This window comes from Porites lutea, chromosome 2 (genome assembly GCF_958299795.1).
Source record: "Porites lutea chromosome 2, jaPorLute2.1, whole genome shotgun sequence".
NCBI lineage: Eukaryota > Metazoa > Cnidaria > Anthozoa > Scleractinia > Poritidae > Porites > Porites lutea.
This window is the reverse complement of record NC_133202.1, coordinates 17,929,497-17,942,883: the sequence shown is the minus strand read 5'-3', so window position 1 is coordinate 17,942,883 and position 13,387 is coordinate 17,929,497. Positions and strand designations below refer to the sequence as shown.

Below are 13,387 nucleotides of genomic sequence, written 5' to 3'. Positions count from 1 at the left end.
TTGAGGAACTTCATCTAGTCCTTATTAAGAAGTGTGGTGTCATCAACCAGCTAGTGCATCACATTCACGAACAGATGCAACACGCCGGTACGGGGACAGTTATCTCGGAACTGAGACGCCAAGGCATTTGGATCCTGCGATCAAAGAAGACTGTCTCATCAGTTATTAGAAAGTGCCGAAAATGCAGCAGGTTTCTGGCTGGTCCTGTGTCTGAACAGACTCCGCCATTCCCTCGATGCCGTGTAACCTGTAGATGCCCTTTTGAAGCTACTGGCATGGATCTAGGAGGACCTTTCTACCTTAAGGAGAACTGCAAAGCCTGGTTCGTTGTTACATGCATGTCAGTTAGAGCCATCCATTTGGAGATTGTGACGTCATTGTCTGTAGAAGCATTGATTCAGGCCCTGCAGAGATTTATGAACAGATGAGGTGTTCCACAGCTATGTATAAGTGACGATGGAACAAACTTCGTGGCTGCAGCCAAGTGGGTGGGAGAAAAATCTAGACATAAAGTGGCAGTTTGTGGTTGAACGAGGACCTTGGTGGGGAGGAGCCTGGAAGAGATTAGTGGGCGTTGTCCAGGGACTTCTACGCCATTCGTTGGGCCAAAGTGTGCTTTCCTGGGAGGAATTAGTAACTGCCCTAACTGAGGTAGAGAAAGTCATCAACCGTCGGCCTATTACTTACCCGTGGGAATCGAGTGAACCCGGTGGTGGTGTGCCTATCCCTTTGTGTCCTGAACAGTTCCTGTTGCCACCCCGTGCACATGGCAAAGAAAAAAAAAGAGACCTTAATGTATCAAAAGAATAGGGAGCTTTAGCAACGACGGCGGCGACGGCAAAGAGGACATCAAAAAAGCAATAGGTTTATTACGAAAAACAACAACTTTGCACGTGCATCACGCATTTTTTGTACATTTCTTTACCGTCCTTGCAAGACTACGATGTGAAAATGCCTAATTGCAAGTTTTATGGAGAACGTAAACAAGCGACGGCGAGTCTCTTTTTCTCTTTCTAAACTTGCACGCGGTGCTCAAGAAATCAACTCCACGGAAATTCGCCTACACTTGCCATTTTCAGCAAATTAGAATAAACGCGACAAAGATTGAAGAAACTGGAATTCGTTTTAAAACTGACGTTTTCGCTGCAGTTGCCGTCGTCAATGCTAAAGCTCCCTAATTTCAACAGGGGAAGAGGTGGTTGTCTTCTATGAACGACCTTTGGAAGAAAGAATACTTACATCAGGTGCTGGGATCCCAAGGGGAAGTTTGGACTACACAGCCAAATCCGTTGAAAGAAAGAGAAGTTGTACTGGTGGCTGATGACAGAGAGAAACGTCTTAATTGGAAGATGGGTGTTGTTCAAAAACTCGTTATTGGTCGTGATGGATGATGCCGAGCGGCTGTTGTTCAAGTGAAGTCAGGATTATTGAGACGACCAATTCGCAAGTTGTACAAGTTGGAAATCTATGCTGAAACAGACAATCTCCCACCGATTACAAGTTCCTCTGAGAGTTCTTATGTGGATGATGATGATGAGATGCAGAACAGTACGGTGGAATTGATAGACGAAGAAGAAGATGCAGTTGAATGGGAAGTTTCTCTTTCGAGGAGAACCCGAAGTGGAAGAGAAGTTGTTCGTCCTCACCACTTTAGGGACAACTGAAAATGTAGTTGCAACATGCTAATGCAAGTTGCAAGGTGGAGAATGTCGAAAGCAGAAAGATTTAAGATCTAAGAACATTTAAGATTTGCAAACTTTCTAAGTTTAGGAAAACACGTAGAAACCTCCGTGACAGATGTTTTTGAATAGCGTGACAACCATGCTGAAATAGTTGCAAATGATGTAATGGTCTAGAACTAGAAACGTCAAGGATCATGGGATTGTAAAACACGTGCGAGATTGAAGAAAACAAAAATGTCTGTAGAAAGTTGTTCCTGTTGATGTGATTAAACCAAAAAAAGGACTCAGATAGTTATTTGATGTCTCGTGTTGCTATCTTAGCGTTTACAGAATCGAACACAGACTACTTTCACCCAGGTCAGTCTAAAGTTTTACCTACAAACTCTTTCTAACAAAAAGAACATCTATTGTCCACCTGTCCCTCTACATGGTAACTTCCCAGAAGATTTAAGCCACAATGCAATCAAGTTCAAGTTTATTGCTCACTATTCAAGTTGATACAGCATAAGATGGCTTAGAAAGAAACAGTAGGTTAACAAATGGTGAAAAGTAAATATGATAAACAGGTTTGTTGACATGTGCAGACAGTGACCAAAGTAGCCAAAGCTTTCGTGTTGGTCACTGTCCCATATGAATAAACAGAGGAGTCCAAGATATAAGTGTAAAGCAGTAATAAATTAGGGTATGGAGAAGTACTTGTTTCTATGTATTAGAATTTTTCTAGACTTTTTGATACGGTGCGATAAAACGCTATATTAAACTTTATGATAAAAAAAGAAGAAAAAATGCACAGTTGATATGGTATTTCTGAGAAATACAGTTATATACTATTAATATTTATTATCATCATTATTAGTTAATTAATTTATCAATGTACACCATTCACATTTTTCTTCTAGATTTGACTCAGTCCAGTTGCAAAGCAATTCTCTTGGCAGTGCTGGAGAAGTGCAGTATCCGTGATATACAGCTGGTGAAGCATTTACAGCCTTTAAAGAAAATGTTTGGGTTATAAGGATAAGAATACATACAATAGGGCATTAGCAGCTGCCCTCCTCAATAACAGTTATGTGTCATTCACAGATGGTTCTGACTTGGCAAATCTCACCATCAAAGACATTAAGATTTTATAAACTGTGAAAGACTGAAACAGCTCTAAACTACTCATCTATTTGATGCTCACTTTACATTATAAAGAGGAGTGATATTTATAGCTGCATTTTTAAAGGACTAAATAGACCTCAGTTTCACCTATTATATAAAAAAGTTCCTTTTTGTTTTAAAGTATAATTTATATTCATTTTAGTTTACCGATAATTGTATTCTGTATGTCAAGGCCTTATTACTAGATTTTTTGAGGGATAAAGGGCTCATGCAATTCCTTTTCGTAAGTTTAGGTGTTGTGTTGTGATATGATGTGTTTAAAAAACCTTAACAGATAGTGAATAGCAGATGCATGCTGTAAAGACTTGTAAATCATGACTTGAAACATGCAGTATCCTAGTTTTGCGGTAAACATTGTTTATATTCAGGAAAAGAATACAAATATTGATTAAAGAGTTCTGTATCACTTCATTGTACTGCTTGAATGTGTTGATGTGGCTTCAGTTCTATGTTAAACCCATTATGCGTTTCAAAGTTTGTACATTCCTGGAAAGCTAGTGCCATTGCTGGCAGGGGAACATGTTTCCACCTTACTCTAGCTTTGGGGAAAGTTCCAAGCACGTATTGAACAAAATGTCAACCAAGCATGGATATCATAAGAAATTTTCCACATTCCACATGGTTTAAATTTTCTTGATTATCCACATTTAGAAAATAGGCTTTCCACCTTTGGACGCTGCAAATCCAGGTTTGGAAATCAATTTTCCACGACATTTTTTCTTCTTTGGAAATATGAAATTCTGCTTTTGGATAGGTGGTTAACCATGTATGGAGATACGGCTTTACCAACTTTGGCAAGTAGAAATTCCCTTTGTAGATGTGAACATTTTTCCTTCTTTGGAAATATGAAAGTCTGCTTTTGGATAAGTAGTTAACCATATATAGAGATACGGCTTTTCCAACTTTGGCAAATAGAAATTCCCTTTGTGGATGTGAACATTTTTCCTTCTTTGGAAATATGAAATTCTGCTTTTTGATAAGTAGTTAACCATATATGGAGATACGGCTTTTCCAACTTTGGCAAATAGAAATTCCCTTTATAGATGTTAACAAACCCAAAATTGGAATTACATTTTCCATGTTCTCTTACATTTTGTGTGGAAATATTTTCCACCTTTGGAAGATCACAAATCCTACCATGGAAATGTAGAATCATCCACTTTGGAAAAAAGGCACTTTTTCCACAGAGAGATTTCTTTGAAAAACCAAACAAAAACCACTCAAAAACCATATTTTTTCCATATGGAAAATGGTTAATTTTTCCAGTTTATTTAGCTCAAGAACAATAAACTACGACATCTTCATGACCAAATAGGGACATGATATCACTTTCTATTTATAGATTATAATCTCAACTTTATTTTGATGACGTGAACCCCTAGGATATTCTGATGTCACTTGCTCCTTGCCTACTGAAAACAAAGTATGACATCATCCATCTAAAAAAAGCACATTACCTTATCTTTATGAGATTCCCAGGCATTTTATTCATGACATAAAGATAAAAGGTTATGACGTCATTGGCGTTAATTTATTCCACTTCAAACTAATGAGGTTCCACATAAAAAAGTGGAGTAACCGGTCCCTTCAGTACTACTCATGGAGTGATGAGAGGCAGCTGTATTCAGTTCTACCCTTAATCTTATTACACTCTAACACACACCCCTTATAGGCCAATATGACAACTTTTGATTATGAATTAACTAGGAGTAATCGGAGCTTAGAAGAGTGCGTTCGATATGCTTGTAAGGCGTACAGGTAGCAGTTAAGGAAGAAGGGTGGATAGTTATTGTGATAGATTAAGCCCGGTTTTCATATGATCGCTACGATCCCTGTGATCACTGCGATCGCTGAGAAAAAAAAGTTAATTGTTATTAGATTGCTGCAAGAAATAGTTTAATACCAATAAATTAAATCTGGATATTTAAAATGCATTTTAGTTTATCTGAGAACAGTTTTGTGATGCAAACGCAATGTGTGGTAGAGAAGTTGGAACACTGTCTACGTCAACAGTTGAGAATGGTGAATGTCTATAGTCATGTCAGGAAGAACTATAAAAGTGCTGAACTTTTGATGTTTTCAGCAACTAAGGCTTCTTTCTGCTGTGTCTTTATGCAGTGGGCCGGCTTAGAGGAGTTGGATGGTACCTTAGCGAACATCACACTTCCCAAAGACACCAGGAGCAAAGAGGAGAGATAAAAATTGATCATGGACACCATCGGTAAATTTGTTGAAGAATTTCTGCTGCTGGAATGTAACATAGAGAAAGTATGGCGAGACCAACATGAACAGCCAGACCTTCAGCTCACCTTCCACTTGTACTTCTTGTACATCCATTCCTCAGATACAAAGGGGTAATAATAAATACATGAGCATCTATTAGACCCTTCACTCCCAGAGTGGGTAATGACATATTTGTTAGGTTGCTCAGTAATATGTCAGGTACAAAACAATGAAAGTTGGCTTTTTTCACTGAAATTGATTTTGGCTACTTGTGGCAGGAAAGGGTAAGCAATTTTGGTTGTACGTATTGTAAAAATGTATTTATATGATATGTATGTAAGTATGTATAAATATGTAATTTCAACATTTAATTTAAACACATAAGATAAGAAATACAGAAGTCGTCCATTTCAAATTTTGGAGCTAATAATTTAAAACGATTGCATGCAGATCCTAAAGGACCAAGACGAATATCTTGAACTGCTCGGCCACCATTCCTCAGCAACTGAACTTCTTTTAGTATCTTATTTTGTTTGTAAGGCATATGTACTTAATTTACCCTTTTTGGGTGTGGCACTCAATGTAATGTCTTACTCGATTAGTCTTTGTTTTGCCTTTAACCTATTTTCTATGCATTTTATTTTTACGAATCTACTTAACTCTTTTTACACACCCGCCTCGAATAACCTTTGCCAAAAATACTTCTAATTAAGCGAATGGTTTCAGACCTGTGCCAAGCATAGTTTCACTTTCCATGTACATATTTTCTCTCCTTTAAGGTCAGGTTGTGATCCTGGCGCAACCAAAAGCATCCGGAGCAGGCTATGTGGTTATTGGTGTTGGAAAAGTGGTTACATTACAAGGTAAACTGGTGTTTTTTTCCCCCATGATGTAGTTCATGTAGTCTGTGGAGTGTCTGTCGAAGTTCAATAAGATCCTCCCTAAGTTTTCTGTTCAGTGTTGAGGACATTGTGAGGTGCTGTGGTTTCCTCTATTTGAGGTGGAATGCTATGCAAAGTCATTTGCATATATTAATACCTTAAAACACCCTGAGGATATGTAAATTATAAATATATAGGACCACGTTGTGCCCACCCCTTGCACTCTACTCTAGGCTGCCGTTTTGAATCAGATCTAGCTGGTTAGCTGGCACTTCAAAACCCTTTTCCTCGCTTCATGGATGAACAAGTGCCTGCCCCTCTGGCGCTAAACCAAGTGCTACAATACTCGTCACAAATCGTTGAAACAGGAGCCATTTGTCTTGAATTTTCTCCAGATTTCTTACACTCACTCCTGACATCTTCGCTCTCACTTGAATTTGCCCCTCTCCTTCCCCAATGTTGAGCCACGCGTATTTTGGACCAGTGAGACCACTGTAATACCCAAATCAACATTGGGGAATGGGAAAATCACACAAGTGTTTCAAGATTTGTGACGAGTATTGTCTTTGCGTTGGGAGGGCGTGGACGGGTAACGAAACGTATGAAGGGTAACTATTTTCACCTTTAGTGTTAACAATGTCATCAGTATTCTTGTTGTTACTGTTCTAGATGTTAAGTCGGACTAATAATTATATAGCTGGTATGCATACTATTGATTATGAACGATTTCAAGGCACATTTCTCCAAAACCACTTCAGTGAAAAGGCTGTGCCTCAAAGTACATCGGAATTGGACAAGGGGTGCATATTTCAAGACCGAAGGGGAAGAAAAATTACTCAAGCATATGGCAATGGAGACGATGTTTGGTGATTTTTACATAGCAGAAAGAAATTTTTGGAGCCATTTTATCACTTGACACTGATTTCGTATTTACGGTGACATACTTTTCTTACGAGCTTGTGGGAGAGAATGGTAGAGAATATCGCTAATTAGTCGTTATCTGAAATAACTACACAGAGGTGTCAGATGAAAACGGAACCCTTTCCTTCTTTTTCTATGATCTTAAAGGTTCTATGTACAAAGATGAGCTAACTATGTAGAGAAATACATTATTAAACGAGATCATTCGTTTTAACGAACTATCTGTCTTTGAAGCGCAAAATCTCAACGATTCACCACTGTGTCCTACCGTAAAGTAATTATAGTACCATAGACTTTATGAACTATCGGTTCACCATGGTGAACCGGTTCAAATAGCATCATTGAATATGTTCATGAAGAAAATTTTCCCTTATCTGTATGTTCTATGATCTTCTCTATAATTCCAAACACTTATAGATGCAGTAGCTGTTGTTTTTAAGGGCTAAAAAGGCAAAGAATTTCCCGAACACCATGGTGAATCGTGTTACACTCAAGCTGCAGCAAATAATGTCAACAACCTCAGCAATATTTACATAAGATCCCATTAATTTAATTAGTCCTCTTGCGGGAAAATATTAAAGACGACTAAGACATTTTCTACAAGGAGAAACGAATTTTAGCCGTTCCTCGGATATTTGATTGATGAGATTGAATACTTGCCACCCTAATTTTATCTTCGGATTCTTCCTCTCACCGACAACTCCTTCTCTCACAAAATCGAGTTCATCTTTATTTGTACAAAATATCGGCGTATCTCCCTGGTCAGTATAAAATATCATGGAGGCTGTGTTTTTTCACTTTCCCCAGTCAAGAAGCATTAAGAACTCATGCCATGGAATGATCTTCACAGACAACCGAAAATGGTTTTAAAACACTACTTCGGAGCGTCTCTGCATTACTCTATATATTACATATGTACTTTAAATGCCTTACTTCCATCTGTCATTCTGTGCTACGCGAAAAATAATTCAACATACTGTTTTTCTTTTTAATTTTACTTTATGTACACGACAAAAAACACGTATCTTCGATCAACGGTCCCAAAAATTCACCTTGATCTGAACCTGTCATTATTTCCTCTCTTCCGACTAAATACAATACTCGTCACAAATCGTTGAAACAGGAGCCATTTGTCTTGAATTTTCTCCAGATTTCTTACACTCACTCCTGACATCTTCGCTCTCACTTGAATTTGCCCCTCTCCTTCCCCAATGTTGAGCCACGCGTATTTTGGACCAGTGAGACCACTGTAATACCCAAATCAACATTGGGGAATGGGAAAATCACACAAGTGTTTCAAGATTTGTGACGAGTATTGTAGGTGTTGTAAATAGCGCTCCCTCTCCAGCAGTACCAGCTCCAGTGTTACCAGTTCTGGAGCCGGTCCTTGCAGTTCCAGTAGCTCAAGTAGAAAACCCACTTCCTGATGCAGCCGACAACATTGCCCAGAACGTAGAGCCTGAGATAATCACTAGCCTGCTTTTAGTTGGGGTTAAGTACACGTATTCTTCGTAGTCACTTAGCAGGAGTGACTTTATTTTGGCCGTCACAGTTGGTTTCGCCTCGGCTCTCATGGCAGTGGTAGTTTCTGTCATGTTCAGGTTTGTTCTAGCCTTTGTAGGTCGCCTATGGTGTTTGTAACTCAGTGTTATTGTAATTTCATATTTGCGTTTCCCCTTTTTGTCTTCATTGTCAACTAATTAATTCGTCGTTTTTTATTACCGGCTCTGTTATTTATATCCACTTTTATTCAGTCGGTTGTCTCTACACCTTGTAAAAGACCTGTGTGACCTTAAAGCATTCAATAAACCCGTGGGGAAGATAGTCCTGTGTGGCAAATGAGGAATGCAATATTTTGACCTTGGTATCTTAGAATAAACGTGCAAGTGCCGTTAAAGTCTCCAAACTTCAGTAAGGGCCAGGTTCTAGATGGTTTATCTGATCTTGATTTTGTAGAAAAGGCACTATATAAATGGATTATTATTATTATCTCCAAGGAAAGGAACCACGAGAATGCAGAATTCTATAGCTCTGTATTTCAAGGGATGTCCAAGAAAGCTGCTATCCCAGATGATGACTTTAAAGAATACCTGGAGGTCCTCCTTGGAAACAAGGATAAAGAGAAGGTTATGGAGCTTTTGTCTAAGGCTGAGACGGCAATGCGAAATTCAAGGCTAAAGCGGAGGGATAATGGGTATCCCTGCTATACCTGTGGTGGCCATGGCCATTTCCAAGCGACCTGTTAACTTAAGGCATCACGAGTAGAGCCCCTCTTTTTGACAGTCAAACTCTTCTCCCTACAAAAGCGGGCGGTCAGAATGGCAGGGGTCTGCTATAACTGGATGGCTATTAAGAAAATGACTAATTGTTGTACATAAAGGTTTTTGACTTGTAGAATAAGGATACTTTGCATAGATACCTGTAAGTGATTTGCTATAATCACGTTATTTTTCGTTGCATAGCATCTACGTCGCAGTTCCAGTTCCAGTTTACAGTTGTTGAATATCTGCAAGTCTGGAGCTCCAGAAGGTTTCTAAGTCGCTATGGAACAGTTATGTCACAAACAGCCTGGCACGTGAAGGTATGTGTTGTGCAATTGTGTAAAAGCAAACCTCATGTCACGCGAACCATGTAATGCGATTCATCAAGCTGCTACATAAATTTGTTTTTTCAAGCCGCTTAAGATTTTAAGCCTAACAAGCCTGCCTTTTAAGTCTAACAAACCTGTCTTTTTGAGCCAAATAAGCCCGCTTTTTTAAGCCTTACTTTTGCTAAATGTAAGCATTAAAGATAACCATTTTCAGGCCATATTTCCGCTCTACCGTTCCCTCCGTGTGAGCCTTAAGAATGTCAGGCTTCGAGTCTTAAGAAATTAAGGTCCATTTTTAAGGTTAACACGAGGCTTAAAACGGTTAAGGTTAGGCTATTAAAATTTGGTGGAGGTTAGGTTAAAAAATCAGACCAAAATTAGGTTATTGTCAGGCCAGACATTTTCGTACGGGACCATATACCAAAAACGTCAAAACCAACATCAGACGTGCGTTTATCAGCCTTCTTGAAAGATCCTTATAGTGGGTCACAAACTGAGGAAAATTTTCAACAGGAACACCATAAAGCTCAGCTACAGCTGCATGCCCAATGTCAAGCAAATAATAGATGGCCACAACAAAGCCATCCTGAAGATAGCAGAAACAGCTCAACCACAGAAAGACGGAGGGAAAACGTGTAGCTGTAGGAAAAAAGACGACTGCCCACTGAAAGGAGAGTTAAGTCGTGTACCAAGCCACGATAACAACCTGACACAAAAAAGAGACATACATCAGTCTCACAGCTACTCAGTTCAAGGTAAGAAACAGAAACCATCTAACTTCATTTAGACATGAACAGAGAAGGAATGAGACTGAGCTGAGTAAGCACCTGTAAGAATTCGATATCACAAGGAAAATACTCGCCAAAGCAAAACCTTACACCAACCTTACAAAACGCTGCAATCTATGTACCACAAAGAAGTTCTTTTTAATCTGTAGGCTCCCATAGCAACACTGAACAAGCGCAACGAACTTGTCTCAACATGTAGGCATTGACGCAAGTTTCTCCTTAGGGAAAATTGAACATGTCAAAGCCAAAGATTTTAGCACGAGCATTTAGTGTGACTTACATTTCGTGTAAGAGTTGTAGGTGATTAACAGCACATGCGCACTTTTCATTCTAATTTTTTTTTTAATTTAAATTTCAAGTGTTATATGTAACCGTTTTCATCACCGCATCATATTGTTGATGAAAGCCCTAACACTTCAGTGTTGTAATGGAGTTTAACTGATGAGTGGGTCAACTTTTCGGTGGCCTACAAAACAAGTTTTGTACTAAACACCCATGCATTCATGATTTGAGTAGTTCACCTACTGGTCTGTATATATGTATCTATACAGACTGGTTGTAGTGTAGCTGCCTGGGCCAACGAGATGTCTTTTTTCACTCATATATATTCACTTTTATATATACAGGTGTTTGCAAAAATTGTAAAAAACACCCCCAGAAAAACATAAATATAAATTTATATTGGCGTGACCTGTTAATTTGCTATGGCGAAATTTACCCATTGCAAGTTTTGTTTTATTCTGACATTAGCATGCATGCCTAACAATGCAACTAAAAGGCAAGTGTGAATTTCGTCTGTTCTGTAGACTTCTTCTTTTGTACTGTGCTAAATAACATAATTACACACAAATAGATTCTCAGCCATCCACATACCACTTTGAACACAGTCCTTAGGGAAGTACGTAAATGTCATTACAATAATAATTGTTAATAATTAACACAGTAAATCTACAGCTACAATCACAGCAGTTTCTGGGCCGCAGCGATTAAGACCCTGTGAACTTTTTGCCTGGGTCTTTTTTTCCTCTCCCGCTATTGTGTGAACTTCTTTGATTTACGTAACCTGTGAGTTTTACAGGTTCTTACTTACACCAACAACAAACTGTTGTTTTACTCAAGTTGTTATGAATATTGGTATTCAGCACAGGATTAGTTGAACAAGTAATTACATCAGTAATCAATGGGATTTTTTCTTCACCTTTTGTGTCACAACATAATAAATATACTCTTCTATGGAAAAAAAATATGCAGGGGGAGCCGATCGAAGAAGTTAGAGAGTTTTCTGTCCATCTCCGTGTTTTGGACGAAAAAAACGATGTCCAAATTTATTCATTTTGAGCTTACAATTCATGTTTCCTGCTCAGAACACAAACTTTCAACTGGGCTACTTTGTAGAAAGCCGAAGAAACAAGAAGTTTCGCATTGTTGACCGATGCACTCTGCAGTCTTTGTATGATACCCAGGTGAGTGGAAAATTAAGTTTATGGGTTGACCAACACATCCAAATGCTTCTGGAAATTAAAGTGAAAAGGGACGAAAGACAGGAAACAATAAAAAGAAAAGAGGCATAAGTGTTGCACCGCAGTCTTCCTGACAATTAGCCAGTGCCTGTTTCTTTTGTACATCAAGGTCATTAAATCTGCCCCTCTCTTGTAATAGGCTGGTCCATGTCAAGTGAGGATGAACAAAATGACAGGGATAATCCACAACAGCGTGCTAAAAAATCGTTGGTTGAAAGAAAGCTAGTCGAACTACAAAGAAAACATGCGGGACGATGGCCCGAATATAAACTTTGTGCGTGGGCAAATATACCGGTAACAAATTTCAACCATTCATGGCTAATTTTTTCCAAACACTACAGCTTAATAAAGCGTTTTAAAACAACAAAAATGTTTTTAACATTTAACAGGTCGTTGGCACGCATCATTCCGAAGACACTCCACCAAACGTGCCCTACTTTAGAGAGAGGGAATCTTTGCAGCCCAAAGAAAAGGCCGGGGCATCCATTGCTGAGAGTGTGGCAGCAGCAGATACTGCAACTAGATATGGCTTTGCGATGATCATTCTTCACTTTCATCTACAACCGCAGTTCAAAAATGAATTATTTCATATACTTCACATTATGGCTGCTATAGTAACTTCAAAGCAAGAGCAACTAAGCACTACAAACAATGTCACTTTTTTCACTTGCAAGAATTTTAGTGAAAACTCGTACCCTTCCTCTAAAACAACTGTTGAAAACTAGATCAGTTTTCAAATGGTCTCTTTCATTCTTTGCGTTTATTTTTCAGATTGAGAAAAAGGAGTCAGCTCATAAAGCACCTTAAGGATTTGAAGATGTTGCTGGATGATAACGTGTTGACCGAGGAAGAATACAAAGCACAAAAGGTGCAAATTTTAAACGAAATGCAAAATTGAAGGACAAAAGAGTTTTAGTTGTTTTGATATCACATGTATTCAACTCATTGTGTTTTGCCTTTAATCACATGTATCAGCAACATAAATTTCATTAGTATTAGAAGAATGTATTGACAAAATTAGCAGTTACTTATTGTTGATGTATTAAATAAAAGTTTTTTTTTTTACTCTCGATTTGGCTTGCTGTTAGTCCTCTGGCTTGCCATCCATTATGTCTTTTCTGTTTTCTGGCAGAAATATAACTTGACATTATATCTCTCATAGACATAAACAGTGTCTAGTTGGGCATTACCTTTTTCTCTGCCGGTCAGACAGCGCCATTTCATTGGTGAGCGTGGTGAGTAAAACGAAAACTAAAAACTAGATATACTCTGCGTGCTCAAAGTAAGAAGGGCAGTCCTCACTTAAGTTTCATTGAAGAAACTTTCAACAATAAAGGCCTCTGGACTGCCTGTGGCTTGAAAAACGACATCGTTTTGTACGATGTGTGATTTAACTTTGCTTAATAGTTCCTCTAGCGGATTGAAGTCAGGGCTATGTGGTGGCTGGTAAATGAGCCACGCTCTGGCGCCTTCTATCCCTTTAAGTCCCAATGGTGACCGACATCAATTTTCTCCTAATGATACCAACAAATTGTTAAGAGATTAGGTTATGAGAATTAATAAAATGATCACCTAAAAGAGAATGCTTCGATCTTTTATCAGATTCTCTGAGCACATT

At 38.6% G+C, this 13,387-nt stretch overlaps 2 protein-coding genes across 2 annotated transcripts in view; both read left to right on the top strand.

Moving 5' to 3' along the window:
• The window catches only part of LOC140925748 (uncharacterized), a 462-nt gene extending 34 nt beyond the window's left edge, over positions 1-428 (top strand). The window contains exon 1 of the mRNA XM_073375630.1: positions 1-428. This exon is cut by the window's left edge and continues 34 nt beyond it. Coding sequence (XP_073231731.1) covers positions 1-428 — 428 coding nt within the window.
• The window catches only part of LOC140926704 (52 kDa repressor of the inhibitor of the protein kinase-like), a 145,939-nt gene that overhangs the window by 98,329 nt on the left and 34,223 nt on the right, over positions 1-13,387 (top strand). The gene's annotated exons all lie outside the window — the stretch shown is intronic.